Below are 16,469 nucleotides of genomic sequence, written 5' to 3'. Positions count from 1 at the left end.
TTATGTTTATAACCTATACACAGTGCATACTTGATCTGCCATTGCTGATACATTCAGTTCGCTTCATATCCAGGCTCCACAGGTGGAAAGCTAGCAGCAACAAGGGTCGCACTGCCCAGGTTAGTGTGTAAGCAGAGCCGGACTTGGGGGGGGGGGTGATACAGGGGTTGCGCAACCCCCCCTAGCTTAAGCATGTACCTCCCAAACGCGTTTTTTGTTTGTCTTTTTTTTGTGGGGGAGGGAGGGGGGGGGGGGGGTTGCATCTGCATCATCATGAAATCCGAGGAGAAATCGCACCTCTCACCCCCTCAAGACATTTTTCTTCAACGATTTTTGTGATGAAAAGTATGAGTCCTTACAATCTCAATTCTTCTTCATTGCCTATACAGCTTGCTGTCGAATTTACCTTTTTCGTTCAAGGAGAGGCTTCCTTTCCCTCCAGAAACATCAAAAAACGTTCAGCTTCAAGGGGGCAAAGCCCCCTTGCAACCCTTACCAAGGGGCTTCGCCCCCTGGACCCCCACCAAGGGGTTTCGCCCCCTGGACCCCCATCTGTAACCCCCCCCCCCCTACTACTTACCTAGTCCGGCCCTGGTAAGTATTAACGTGTGGTCAGCCACCTGCATTTCTTGCAGAATAATCGAAGTGACATGGGGGTGGGACATTGATACTGTCTCTGAGTCATGACATTCGTGCGTGACACAGGAGTGGATGTCTGGAAGGAGCAAACGAGAAGAAGAAGAAGATGAGTCATGACATAAGGTTGACCCGTGTCCATCCCAGCCTCGATTCGAACTTGTGACTCAAAGCACAAATCTAGTGCTCTAACAACTGACCTGACAGACCTCCCAGACTGTGATTATCATTCTAACGGTTCTCTCCGTATTCGCACGCGCAGATGTAAATGAAAGGGACACAGGAGAACACCGGTGATTGACAGACACCCAGCAGGGTACATATTACATTCGAGTGAAATATGTTCACATATATGGACAGAACGTTTGACAAATTCAGGAGGCGTTGACATTGAGATAAACACACAATCAGACACATATTAACAGCCATATGGCCGGGTTCTCTCTCTCTCTCTCTCTCTCACACACACACACACACACACACACACACACACACACACACACACACACACACACACACACACACACACACACACACACAAAGCTTGAATCCCTCAGGCTCATAGTAACAAACCTTTGCCCTCCAGCGCACGACTCTGTCGAGCCACTGTGTCTAACAGACCGTACGTATCGTTGTCTTTTCGTTGCACTTCTGCCTGCAAGGCTGCAACCTGGTCTGTCAACACACACATGCACTGCAAATGACTTTGGTCTTAACAGTGGTTCTCCTATCCCAAGCAACACTTACAGCCTGGATGGATCTATCATAATTGACGAAGCAAGTAATACCCTAACCGTTACGCCCGGAAATAAATTAAATAAATGCACAGATGGCTTGCTTTTCAAACAGTTTATTCCTATGACATGAATGATATTGATATAAACAGCATCAATGGAATGAATCAAATTACAATAATCTGTAGTGGACCCCCCCCCTCTCCATCTAAGATCTCCAGAAACTGCGAAACAAATCAGGTCATAACAAGCAGGGAGTTTAGACTCTAAACACGGAGATACATTTAGAGCAGTTGTGAACACGACATTTTGAAAAAGTCTGACACAAAAAAAAAGGGGGGGGGGACTTAAACTGAATCGGAATGTCATACGAAAAAGGGGGTTCCATCGTAGTGGAACATTGATTGTACCTTCCAATACAGAATGTTCCCTCCACTGACTGCGTCAACTAAACGAAACAAAATACGAAGTACAGTACGCATGCACTACCTTCCAGTTCTTCCAGTTGCCTCGTCCTGTCTCGCATAGCAGCTGTAAGAAAATGTACACAGAGAAATTCGTTATAACAATTGTACAATCTAAAATGGTTCTAATGAGGAGTCGGGGGATTTATTTCCAAGAGTCAACTTTTTTGCAGACTCATCTGTGTACGAACACCCTCGTGTGCACAAAAACGAACAATACAGAAACCAAGCTCACAGCGGAACTTTCAGGGCTTTAAAAACACGAACACACTCATGCATTTCTGACTTGATCATCATCATCATCATCATCATCATCATCATCATCATCATCATCATCATCATCATTAGCAGCAGCAGCAGCGTATCTCTATGTTTGACGAATCAAGACAATCAAATGCTGGCGAGTCGAAAAAGCACAAATATAAACAAATAATATGAATACAATTCCAAACCATATACCAAGAAGGAGTGCTTCCTCTTAATCTATGGTCCAAATGTCGGCCAATTGGTCCCAAGAGGACGTAATTACACGTTACAATAATTCAAACAGAAATTCATCATCACAACAAGCATAAACCAGGGATTTATACCATTTCCAAAATAGGTCTTGTGATTGTAACTGACCGGTGAGATATCCCATTCAATTACCCAACCCTCGTTTATCTGATTCTTGGCATGTCATCATAATTATTCAAAATTCTGTATCATAAAGTCTGTATGATTGAGTTCTCTCATTTTTTCACACATGTTTCAACACATTCCAAAATGATCACAGACAAAATATAAGCAAAATATCAGCGAGGTCGATTTTTGGAGTCAATCGTTGTCAATTGTTTTTAATTCGGATGCCGCGCGAGTTCAGCAGAATGATTGATATTGGTGTTGTATTTGCAAGGGTTGACGAGCACAGATACCAGCCTCAGCAGGCTCAGCCGCCTGATGGTTGCTTCTTGTCCCACGGATGTTCGTCCATTAGGGACCAGCTTTGTTGATTTGCTATCTGGCAAGGAAGGAAAGGGGGGACCAAAAAAAAAAGGGGGGGGGGCACCTGACCCCAGGAATGGAGGTGACAGGATAATGGGCCCGCTATGTAGTTTTGGTTAAACACTTTTGGATACGATTATACAGGGGGGTACGTTTATATAAACTTGGAACGGGGATGGGCCAATAAAAAACGCTCGCGCTGGACCCGATTACTCTTCAGACTGGCTCGCTCCCCCAGTATGAAAGTTTTTGTCTTGTGCACGTTTAAGACCAAGTGATTGCTCTGTGTGAATTACAGGCATTCCCTTTGCTATATTCTTCTTCTTCAGCGTTCCAGAATTGTCTGGTTACGTGTGAGCTCGTTTGCCCATTTGGGTTCCCCACACTATACTCTGAGAGCATAGTCAGCTTCACTGCGCTTTCGTTGAATAGGCATGCTGGGTATTTTCGTGTTTCCATAATCCACCGAACTCCGACATCATGGATTACAGGATCTTTTCCGTGTGCACTTGGTCTTGTGCTTGCGTGTACACACGAAGGGGGTTAAGTCACTAGCAGGTCTGCACATAAGTTGACCTGGGAGATTGGAAAAATCTCCACTCTTAACCCACCAGGCGGCAGCGACCGGGATTCGAACTCACGACCTCCCGATTAGGAGGCCGACGTCTTACCACCACGCCACGGCGCCCGTCCCTTTGCTATATAAATACATCGCATCCGAGCCGAGGATGTGCGTGGTGACTGGCCTTTCTCTTTTATTTGATCACAGTGAAATATATACTGCCGACCCTCTTCATAACTGGTGAACTGGTGGCCTACGAAGTTCTTTTACTGTCCTGGCTCGCGGATTCTTGCATTTATCACGCCCCAGGTAGTTTTACCAAATTCTTTAATGTAAAGTGAAGGTAAAACACTGAAACATATGTAAACAAAGGAAACCATAAGAAAAAATACAAATTAATATGAAAAGAATCAAAACACAAAATCGCGACCTCTAAACCACCGCAGTCGCGACCGAGCAACCAACGCTTGGTAGAAAATGGGGTACACAAAAAATCAAATTATTCAAACACACAACGCGCAAAGCCTGGTGTCGCTGGCTGGCTGTTCTATCAGGCTGCCTGTTGCTCCGTGTGAATTCCTCCCACCGCCAAGTCGTTTTTGTGGTTTATTTCGCATTTAGGTCCCAGGTAACATTATGAAGTTTTAATACGATCAATCGGACCTATTATCAAGTTAGTGTATCAACTTTTGAACGAACTGCGCCCAGTAGTTTCCCAGCAATAAGCTGTTAAGTCGAGACAGACACACACATACACACACAGACAGACAGACAATTAAAGTCTGTTGAGCCCAAGTACTAGCGTACTCGGGGATAAAAGAATTCATCTTTATTTCATAATTTGATAAAGAGGTAAAACTTAGGACCACCTTTTTTTAAAAGATAAAAGTCCAATTTCATAGATGATTATATATATACACTATGTTCAGGGTGATGTTGATAGGTAGGAGTAGAAAAATGAACAAACACAAGAAACATTTGCTCCCATTCATACACACACACATGTTTAAAAAAAAAAGTAAAAAAGTATGTGTATACATGTACAGCACAATTAAGAAAGACACTAAAACTCCATCTTATTACTATTAACTAAGATGATAAGGTAAATATTGTTATTATGAGTTATTTCTAATATGCTGACTGTTAGCAAATGATAACAAGACATGTCGAGAAAAAAGATATCAAGCATGAGCCTTTTAGGCGAATGCTGATATCGTTTGTGAGACATTTCTTTCTTTAAGGCAATAAATTAAATCACCAAAAGAATAGATGCCTTCACCAAAAGAATTGCTTAGTTAGCAAAAGATATTCCAACAAAAAATCGGATGTTTCCACCCACAAAATAGATGCTTCTATCAAAAAACTGATTGATTCTACCAAAAAAAGAAATGAGACTTGCAACAGAATTCTCAACAAAAAACCGAATTATTTCAACAACAAAATAGCTACTGTCAGCAAAAAATATAAAGTTTAGTGTACTTTCAGAGACAAAATAGTGTCACTCCATATCAACATAATCATAATTGTACGTCCAAAGAAAGTTAAATGAAAATGATAAAATCAGTGTACAGAGCAGTCAAGATCAGTGTGTTCACTGCCTGATAAGCGCTGGTCTCGACAGCTTTGGGCGCCCGCGCTTTCGCTTCTGGCCGATTGGGATGGTCTTGGCCTGGGCAGGGGGGTTGGTCACCTCCAGACGAATCTCAATGCCCATGGAATGATGACACACGTAGCACTTGAGGAACTCCGGACAGTTGCAGAAAAACTGATTGTTTTCGTTGATCGTAATCTTCCACTCCGACATGTGGCATACTCCTCGAAGTCAGCCCAGGACGATGATTCAACCTTTTCTTCGGTCTCTCGGATGGCAGTCTTGAGCTCCTTTTTCAGGGTTGAAGATCCCACGAAGATCGTGTTCCCAGTCTTCAGCGACTCAGCTGGTGACGTTGCCCACTGAAACGCTGTTGTCCACATTTTCAGTGTGCGATGTGGTGCTTCGGCAATCTCGGTGTGCTCTGCGGTTGCATTTGGTGCTCATTCCATAGACCAGTTCTTTACAATGTCATTCTCAACAACTCCGAGAAATCTTGACATTTCCAGCCTCTCTCTCAAAGTGTTTCACTGTGTTGGAGAATTACTATCCATTTTTTTTGTTGAACTATATTTTCTTTTGCCTGAAGTAGTCAATTTTTTGCCTGATTATATTTTCTTTTGCCTGAGTATATTTGCTTTTGCCAGTTTATTTTATTTTTTGTTCAGACAGCAATTCTTTTGGCGGATCAAATTTTGTTTTGGTACTTTAATTCTTTGTCACTCAAGCCATCTTTTCTTTTGGTGAAAGCATCTATTTTTTTGGTAGAACCATCTCTTCTTTTGGTTCATTAAACGGGTGCCTTTCTTTAACTTTATTTGGTGTTTAACGTCGTTTTCAAGGTTATATCGCGACGGAGAAAGGGGGGAGATGGGATAGAGCCACTTGTTAATTGTTTCTTGTTCACAAAAGCACTAATCAAAAATTTGCTCCAGGGGCTTGCAACGTAGTACAATATATTACCTTACTGGGAGAATGCAAGTTTCCAGTACAAAGGACTTAACATTTCTTACATACTGCTTGACTAAAATCTTTACAAAAATTGACTATATTCTATACAAGAAACATTTAACAAGGGTAAAAGGAGAAACAGAATCCGTTAGTCGCCTCTTACGACATGCTGGGGAGCATCGGGTAAATTCTTCCCCCTAACCCGCGGGGGGTGTTTGTAAGACATGTCTGTTATCATTTGCTAACAGTCAGCATATTAGAAATATAGGTTTTATTACCGTTTAATGCGACCAAAAGAAATTTCGAAGCAACCCCGCAGACAGAAACAGCCGCAATGGGAACTTGAGCGCTTCTACCTTATTATGCCTGTCAGTCAAAGAATTCTCGTGACCCGAGTCAGCCAATCAGAGTAACACACCTGACGTGATGAATATTCACAGATCAAATGCCTTTGACACACAACAATCTCACAAGATAAACCATGTTGAACATGCGTTTCGGTTGCTTCGCTTTTTCTCGTTGAACAGAGAGCGACAGATTTAGAACCCACTCCAGACGGATGGGAAATAACGTAAAGATACATTTGATGTAAAGCAAGTGGCGCAATTTCACTTGATTTTTCCGAACTTTGATCATTTTAGATTTCAAGTGAGCGGTCGGCATTGCACACTCAGACGATGGGCGGTGCCTTGCTGTTCCGTTACGCACCCACCGACAAAACTCGCTTTTCGGTATTTTTTTTTTTAGATAAAGAGAGTATTACCTGACAGCATTTGAAGTGTCATTCTTTAGAATAAATCACGCTGATATTGTTGAATTACATTTTTACTTTGTCTTGTTAATTTTTAGCGTGTCAGGATTTTACACACAGTACAAACACCCTTCCATTTGAACGCTCACCTAACGGGAACGGTGCCCTACGTATGTTACGCGTGATTGTTCTGAAAAGTGACTATTACATGATTCATGATTGTTCTGAAAGTCTACTATTTATTTCATCGTAATCATGTAAGCCCCCATACGTGATTGTTCTGAAAGCTTACTAATTTACATGATTGTTCTGAAACTCTCCTAAAGGTAAACTTGCTTCACCCGTGAAATGTTGTCAGATATAGAACAATATGAAGTTGGAGGGGGGTATTCACTTTGTCCATCTGTCTGTGTGTATGTCTGTATGTATATGGAACAATATTTTGATACAATGATACTAAATCTTAAGTGATATTGTTATTTATACCCCAGCCTAATGAAGTTGGAGGGGGTATACTGGATTCACTTTGTCCGTCTGTCTGTGTGTATGTCTGTACGTAAATGGAACAATATTTTGATACAATGATACTAAATGATACCCCCGCCCAATGAATACAAACTCAACAAGTAATACGTTTCATACATTGAACATGTCTTCTTTATTGTTCTCAACTCAAAATTTAAATTAAATGTTCAAAGACAAAAATATTTATAATCTTCAAAAATGTAATGATTCTTTTTGAGTATTCCCAACTCAAAACTCTAATTACAGGTATTAAAGGGACACATAGACATTTTTGATTTTTCCTCTTTGCCATGCTATCTGGCTAGGTCACCAAAATGGATCGAAAGGCATGGCAAAGAGGGAAAATGCAATGGAAGCTACTTTTTAGCCCTTTAAAGACGAAAGGCACAACAAATAATTTTCACAAATGAAACTTTATCTTTTATTTTTATGAACTAAAAATTCAAGTGAAGAGGGGATGAGAGACGTGAGGAGAAGGCCAGGGTTGCGATATGGGTGGAGAGTCTGGGCTATAAAGTTCTTGCACGCGAGACCAGATACTTTTTGTGTGTGTGTGTGTGGGGGGGAGTATTTTGTTTATCAACTGTCTCTCTCTCTCTCTCTCTCTCTCTCTCTCTCTCTCTCTCTCTCTCTCTCTCTCTCTCTCTCTCTCTCTCTCTCTCTCTCTCGCTCTCTCTCTGTGAATATTTTTGTCATCATAAATGTAAAAAAAAGACATGTTTTGGTCAAGTAATGTTCGACGAAGCCCGGACTTCGGTATTGCATTTCAGCTTGGTGGCTTAAAAATTAATTAATGACTTTGGTCATTAAAAATCTGAAAATTGTAAAAAAAATTTTTTTTTATAAAACGATCCAAATTTACGTTCATCTTATTCTCAATCATTTGCTGATTCCAAAAACATATAAATATGTTATATTTGGATTAAAAACAAGCTCTGAAAATTAAAAATATAAAAATTATTATCAAAAATTAAATTTTCGAAATCAATTTAAAAACACTTTCTTCTTATTCCTTGTCGGTTCCTGATTCCAAAAACATATAGATATGATATGTTTGGATTAAAAACACGCTCAGAAAGTTAAAACGAAGAGAGGTACAGAAAAGCGTGCTATCCTTCTCAGCGCAACTACTACCCCGCTCTTCTTGTCAATTTCACTGCCTTTGCCGTGAGCGGTGGACTGACGATGCTACGAGTATACGGTCTTGCTGCGTTGCATTGCGTTCAGTTTCATTCTGTGAGTTCGACAGCTACTTGACTAAATGTTGTATTTTCGCCTTACGCGACTTGTTTTGTATCACACAGCAACCAGCAGAACTTTTTATATGAATTATTCAAATGGTTTGATAAAGTGTCAATTGATATGAACTAACCTCCCCCACCCCCTACACCTAAAAAAATGGGGTGCAGAGACGGATCAACTCAAACACACACAAACACGCATTATGAAGCTGTCTCGGACACAGAAAAAAACACCCAAAAAACCCACGAAGACACAAAGTATACATATTGCTCCATATCTGACAACATTTCACGGGTGAAGCAAGTTTACCTTTAGTAGAGTTTCAGAACAATCATGTAAATTAGTAAGCTTTCAGAACAATCACGTATGAGGGCTTACATGATTACGATGAAATAAATAGTAGACTTTCAGAACAATCATGTAATAGTCACTTTTCAGAACAATCACGCGTAACATACGTAAAGAGCGAGCAATTTTTAAAGAAATAATTTTGTGGATTGTCTCGGACACTTTTTGGACCGTGGTGCGTTTTGGCGCCAGACCTAACTTTTAAAATCTAAATAATAAATTGACAGCTTGTTACACAAACATTCTTAAATCATAAAAGAATTCTTTTTTCATTAAGACAAGATCAGTACAATTCGAAGTTTTGAAAGTTTGAAAAAAGAAAAGCCCGGAAGCAGGGTCACGCAAGGTAGTGGTTCTCGTAGCAGACGACGGTTTATGCATATCGCCAGTTCCTCTCAACATTCAAAAGCCATCGCTAGGGTTCTTGTGAACCAAAGCCGTTTGTTTCGTGCATAGTTAGAGGTACATAATAACGTGCTATTGCAGATAAGCTCGCATCGAGTCGCATTCAAATTACTAACTGACGACTACATTGTGAACAAGAGGCGAAGCCTTCAAGGCTCACGTAAGAAATCGACACACAGTAACACAAACTCAATCACTCCGTCACACATACACACACACACACACACACACACACACACACACACACACACACACACACACACACACACACACACACACACACAGAAAGAGCATAGGTGAAACTGTGCAAGAAAGCGAGACACTAGATCTAGATCTGTCTGTCTGCATGTAGCCTACTTACATGGACACGACTGCCAAATAGTCTCGGCCCGCTCAAAATAACAATCACCGAGACTTTCAGTAATTCCATCGCGTGACGTCTAACCCTCGTACGTCATAATGTGACGTCAATGTAATATGACGTCTTCAAATGTTAAAGTTTCTACCACAGACATACACACATACATACGCACGCACGCACGCACGCACGCACGCACAGACAGACAAAAGTTAGCATCGCATAGGCTACACTTACGTGAGCCAAAAAGGGAAACTGGATCACACGGGTTCACGATGGCTCAGGGGTAAGATAAACCACGCAAAAATAAATTCTTTGAAAATTGTTCGCTCTTTACGGAGGGCACCTAGGATGTTCTCAAGCGGTGAGTGTTTAAAGGCTGACATAGTCCTATTTGATTAGTTTAATTACTTCCAGGGCTTTTTCCATCGTTGCGGGGATGTATAAATTAAGCTTCCTGCAAAGTTTTAGGTTTGAAGTCCTTACCAATTACGAGAAATAATTAATTCTTTATTGCATTGTTTAGCAACAGTTCTCCAGGACTTGGGCTATTTTTAGACCGTTGACGTCACTACGTGACATTTCGTAAACCAAAGATGGCGTTTGAGACTGTTCTGTTTACATTCGACACTATCAACACCACTAAAATACTTTTTTCTGTGTTCGAAAGCTACAGCCAATCGTTATTATATCCCCTCAGGTACAGTTTTATAACATTATTGGCACATGTAAACATTATGAATTAATTAATGAACACTACGAATATGGCAGCCTTTATATGAAAGGGTGTTTGTACTGTGTGTAAAAGCCTGACAGTATCTGTGATGGTTTGCTTACTGTTTACGTTGGGCAAGCTGCACTGGGCGTCTGCAACCCAACCCGCCATTCACCCTTGACAGAAATATTTCCTGGCTTCAGGAAGACAAGCACGACTACTACAGGAATGCATTGGTGCATGCCATGAATGGAAAGCCATTGCAAATTCAAGTTCTCGCAACAGGCATGCAGTATTTCCTCAAGTTCTGTCCATCCGATTATGTCAGCTGCTTTTAAAGTGAACTGAAACGGACACAACAGTTTTCAAGAATGTTTTTTTTGGTTTAAATAATGCTGATCATGTGACAGAAGCTTCGATTTTGTCTATTATGCGTTGGTGTGGACGTTTAATGGAAGGGAAGTAACCCCACAGCTAAGACAAACACGTGCACGTTTGTGTTTGTGTGTGTGTGTGTGTGTGTGTGTGTGTGTGTGTGTGTGTGTGTGTGTGTGTGTGTGTGTGTGTGTATGAGATCTAGACTAGAGCAAACGATGGTGATGTTCACACAATCTTGGTCAACTAGGACCCACTTTGAAGGGGGCGGGGGAGGGGGGGGGGTGAGGCTCTATGGGTCAGTGAATAATTATGCATAATTAGATAAATTTAATACAGTCGAACTCCCAAATCTAAGTCCTGTAGAATCTGAAAATCTGGTCTAAAAAGCAAAGGAGTATTTACACTGACATTATGAAAAGAACATTTGAAAATAAATACGGTCTAAAGAGAGTGGGTTCCAGAATTTTGCATTTCCTGGAAATGCACTGAATAATTATGTGCGTCAAACCTTCAGAACTGTTTTTCTCAGCTTCCAGAACTTCGTGGTCAGTAATCATATTATCTTTTTCTTTCTCTGTCCTCCTCAGCTTCCCTGCACGTGACAAGCATCATTTAGACACAGGTCAATACGTAGGGTGTTCTGGAAGTCCTTAGACTCCAAGCTCCTGGCAATGCCTCATGATATTTACAATGACGTATGCATACTGCAATCTTTCATCGGCGATGACACACATTTTCATGTATTTCAAAGTTTCCCAGAGGAAAGACAAAGAAAACAGCTTTTAAAGAACACTACCCGTCCATGTTTACTTGACTGTCAAGGAGCTAAAAAAAAGGGAGTTTACAACAATGATGTATAAACATCTCTAAAAGGATTGTTATGTTTCTCACACCTACTGCATATTGTGGGAATTTTGAGGGAAGAACACTCTTACCAAAGCGAGTACATGTACTTACAACTGGTACAATGAATTTAAATCGGGTAGACACGTCTTCTAAGATGACACCCGCCCAGACCGACAGTTGAATGATGTTACTGCTACAAACGTTGCTGCCGTTAAAAAGTTGAAGAGATGATGCACGAATCACACACATGGAGGTAAAGGACACATAGATAATTGAATCGGCACCCATCGATGTGATCTGGCACAAGCCTTTACGGGTACACAAGCGTTGCAGACAGAGGGTGCCGTGACCTTTTTGGTGAACAAAAGGAGGTATGTCTCGAAATGTGCATACAAATATTCTCCAATTGTCACTATAGAGAGTGTAAGGAGTTTGTGAAGGTTGTCACAGGCGTTAGGAACTTGGGTCTATCAATCTGACCCTTTGCAACACATCAATCAGCCGTTTTGATGTTCCTGAACGGCTCCACCCCAATCCATTGGTGATCTCGGAACACTGGCAAGAAGAAAGTGGTACCAAAAAATTTTAAAGGACAAATCGCCACAATTCTAAAAGGGGAGCAGCGTACAGTAACCTTAGAGCAGTACATGCATCATTGCCTGCCCGTGGTTTTTTAAAGCTTGGCGCCAAACACAGGTACTTGAGGGTTGATGCTACTCCATTGCAATGTCCCGTTTTACACAGCTCCCACATCAATCGAATTTTTAACAGATTAGGATGTCTGCCTGATGTTCCGTTCACTATATTTTCCTGAATTGGGCCCTTTCGACGTTTTCCGTTTTTACATTTAAAGAAAAAGCTCCGAGCAAACCGTTAGGAGAGCCCTGGTGCTGCTGTCCGAGAGTAAACGAGGGACATTGAGGGTATCGGCAAAACCGCTCGCGCCGACATGTTTAAAAGGTATTTCTACAGAATGTTAAAGTGTGTCGTAGCTCAGGAAGGATCCTTCGAGAAAATGGCGTGGTCAAGTTAACCATGAGCTATGCGCAAATATGAGATTCTAAGAACTTCCAGCACAACCCTCGTATACCAACAAGAAAACATGTGTGTGCTCACACGCGTGTCTTTGTGCGCGCGCCCGTGTGTGTGTGTGTGTGAGTGTGTGTGTGTGTGTGTGTGTGTGTGGGTGGGTGTGTGTGTGTGTGTGTGAGTGTGCGTGTATGTGTGTGTGTGTGTGTGTGTGTGTGTGTGTGTGCGTGTGTGTGTATGAGTTTATGTATGTGTGTATGTGCGTGTGTATGTGTGTGTGTATGTGTTTGTGTGTGTGTGTGTGTGTGAGAGAGAGAGAGAGAGAGAGAGAGAGAGAGGCTGACTGATAGACTGATTGATTGATTGATTGATTGATTAGATGATCTTAAGATTACATGAGGATCGATCGGACCATAACCCAGTGTATATTTCACTTAATTAAATCTGAAGAGAAACCTAGAGGTAAACCCTATTGGAAATTTAACAACTCGTTGTTGCGTGATAAGGAGTATGTAGATATTATTAAAACAAATCGCGTAAGGCGAAATAACAACATTTAGTCAAGCTGTCAAACTCACAGAATGAAACTGAACGCACGGGGTTTTTTGGAATCAAGGACCAACAAAGAATAAGATAAAATTGTTTTTAAATCGATTTCGGAAAATTAATTTTAATCATTAATTTTCATATTTTTAATTTTCAGAGCTTGTTTGTAATCTAAATATAACATATGTATATGTTTTTGGAATCAGAAAATGACGAAGAATAAGATGAAATTGTGTTTGGATCGTTTAATAAAAAAATAATTTGAATTACAAGTTTCCGATTTTTAATGACCAAACTCATTCATTAGTTTTTAAGCCACCAAGCTGAAATACAATAGCAAAGTCCGGCCTTCATCGAAAATTGCTTTACAAAAATGTCAATGAATTTGATTGAAAAATGAGGATGTGACAGTGCCGCCTCAAACTTTTACAAAAAGCTGGATATGACGTCATCAAAGACATTTATCGAAAAAATGAAAACAAGGTCTGGGGATATCATACCCAGGAACTCTCATGTAAAATTTCATAAAGATCGGTCCAGTAGTTTACTCTGAATCGCTCTACACACACACACAGACACACACACAGACAGACAGACACACATACACCACGACCCTCGTCTCTATTCCCCCTCTATGTTAAAACATTTAGTCAAAACTTGACTAAATGTAAAAAGAAAGAGAAAAAGAAGAAACTTTATCGCATATATTTTTTTTCATCAAAAAAATAGATGTTTTATCACAAAAAATAATTGATTCATCACAAAATATTTATTCAAAAAACCAAATTATTAATCACAAAATGTAATACTTTTCTCATCACAAAAAATACTATATTCTCACAAAATTTATATTAAAAAAAAACAACACTTTTCATCACAAAAATTAATAATTTGAGCAAAAAAAAAAGTATAATCAGTTCAAATATCGGCATGTCTGACCCTCTGACTATTACAGCAACATAGATGAGGTTACCAGATTTGATGGCGTCTGCATTGGTAAGCAGACGTCCAAACAGCGAGTGTTCTCTCCGGCATGGTTGCAATGGCTTTACAGGACCCTGACCCTGACCCTTGCAGAAGACATTCGGAAGACTTGTACTAGAGACTATTACTGTCTCTACTGCCTTATCAACGCTGGCTTGGCTTTGGATGGGCGCCCACGTTTTCGTTTTTGGCCGATCGGCACTGTTTTTGCTGCCGCTGGTGCATCACACATTTTTAGTCTGATTTCCATTCCGAGTGAATGCTTGCAGATGCTGGATTTCATGAACTTAGGGCAATTAAATGTTGTCATTCTGTCAGCATTCAGCAACACTGTCCACACTGAATTTCGACAGCTGATGTATTCCTCCAGTGTGTTCCAAGATGCTTTCGCAAAGTGGTGTTTCTGTTGGTCAGCTGCTGACAGGAGGTCTGTTCCGAGACTTTTGTCACAAAGATGTGGGTATGAGATTCGGTTTATGTAGGCCGTCGTGTTTTTAACCTCCCTAAATGTTTAAGCGCCAGGCGTATGTGACAAGGAGAGCGTTATTCAAAACTGGCTTTAGCTTGTCATGAGTTGTGTTACGAGTATGAGACATGTAGCTGGTTTTGGTTTGATATCGTCACAACGCTATAGAGGCTCGACCGAGCAAGGTGTCTTAGCGGGTGTCAAATTTGTCTGGGACAAATTCACTCTTTCAAGAGACGGGTCTCTTAAGGTAAATGATTTACTATGTTGTATATTATTGAAGTTTGATTACATAGCTGCAATGTAAAGTGTATACAAAGTGCACTAAATCTTAGTGTGAAGTTTTAAGATAATTCTTGATGTAATTGTATCACGGTTTTTCTTGGGGAATTTCTTGAACAGAAATGTTACGCATTTATGTTATGTCTCAGACGGTGATGCTTTGTATGGCAATGTTATTCATAGATTAAGTATTAGTTTGGATATTGAATGAGGACGGAATGTGAACGTAGAATGAACGAGAATGTATGAGTTGATACATGAATGTTTGGAAGAAGAGATGGTTTTAGAGAATGTTGTATTAAGACTTGGTTAAATTCTTTAGGAGTTTCCATGAGGAGTTTCCATGGCGTGTACAAGGGACGGACCTTACACGGAAGAGCGCGGGACGATGATGGAGAACAAGGGAACCACATCGGCGCAGATGGCTAGATGACGGAGTCTCCATCGTAACCAGTCGTAGCGACGACGGTTCTTTCGCTAATGGCGGAAGCATTTCTCGGGGAGAAATGTGAAAGGTGTGCGTGGCATCTACAATGAGAGTTTCTGGAAAATTCATCATCAACGGGATTCAGCGACACAATGATGTGTAACTGACGACATGCAGTGAGCCGTGAAACGAACTCGTGAGTGTCTGTCAGCACCGTATCTTGTGCGTTAATCTATCTTTGAGAAAGAATTATACCATGTATTTACATGCCTCGAGTGAACGATATAAGATTGTGTGAACTGTGTGTTCGAGACGTGGATTCATATTGTTGTATTGAAGTGAAGAATTATGTTGTTTTTGTGGAGGAATTAATAAATCTGTATCCTCCCAAATTCTGTGTTTGAAGTGTGTAGTGTGAAGAGTCAGTGTAAATTAGATAGGGCAGAACACGAACACATATAAGTAACTCCTTTATTTCACACTATAATCCACTTTATGACAACTTTCTCCAGCGACGTAGATGAGGTTACCAGATTTGATGGCGTCTGCATTCGACGAGGCCCATTGATAAGCAGACGTCCAAACAGCGAGTGTTCTCTCCGGCATGGTTGCAATGGCTTTGTAGGACAGGTGAGACGTGTCTCTCTCAACGGACCAGTTTTTCAGAAGGTCAAGCTCGACCACGCTCAGGAATCTTGCCAGCTCCAATCTCTCTCTGAAGGTATTTTGCCGCTTTATAGTCTGATTAATGGCCTCTAATCCATTGTTGGTTGATGGATACTCTGGAGCATACCCTTCGCAGGGGCGGATCAGTTGCTTTGTAAGGGGGGGGGCACTTTGAATCGAAAGTGAATGTGATGGGCGCGAAGCGCCCGAATTTGCTAGGGGGGTCCGGGGGCATGCCCCCCCGGAAATTTTTTTTGCCCAAAGAAGCAAAATGGTGCCATCTGGTGCCATTTGAACTTAAAAATGGTCATAGAATCAGCATAGAAAAATCTGTTTTTTTCTTCTTCTTTTTTTTCTTCTTTTATTTTCGTGGTGGGGGGGGGGGCACGTGCCCCCTATGCCCCCCCCCCTCGTCCGCCCCTGCTTCGTACCATGTGTTGTTGCTGTTCAACCACGATCCTTCAAAATACTCAATGAAAGACAACACGCCCTCATGCTCAGCGTTCCTCCACTTGTTCATGAAGAGGGAGGTAGCGTGCATGAAAGAATCCTCATCTGGGCAGAGCTGAAGGTTAACGA

At 41.1% G+C, this 16,469-nt stretch overlaps 1 protein-coding gene across 2 annotated transcripts in view; it reads right to left on the bottom strand.

Moving 5' to 3' along the window:
• LOC138983647 (adventurous-gliding motility protein Z-like) overlaps positions 1-16,469 on the bottom strand; it is a 165,972-nt gene that overhangs the window by 53,264 nt on the left and 96,239 nt on the right. For both annotated transcript variants that reach the window (XM_070356930.1, XM_070356936.1), the window contains 2 exons: positions 1,860-1,901; positions 1,210-1,311 (listed from right to left, as the gene is read on the bottom strand). In XM_070356930.1, coding sequence (XP_070213031.1) covers positions 1,210-1,311; positions 1,860-1,901 — 144 coding nt within the window. The remainder of the gene's footprint in view (positions 1-1,209; positions 1,312-1,859; positions 1,902-16,469) is intronic.

This window comes from Littorina saxatilis, linkage group LG1 (assembly GCF_037325665.1).
Source record: "Littorina saxatilis isolate snail1 linkage group LG1, US_GU_Lsax_2.0, whole genome shotgun sequence".
NCBI classification, from domain to species: Eukaryota; Metazoa; Mollusca; class Gastropoda; order Littorinimorpha; family Littorinidae; genus Littorina; species Littorina saxatilis.
This window is presented reverse-complemented; position numbering and strand designations above follow the sequence as displayed.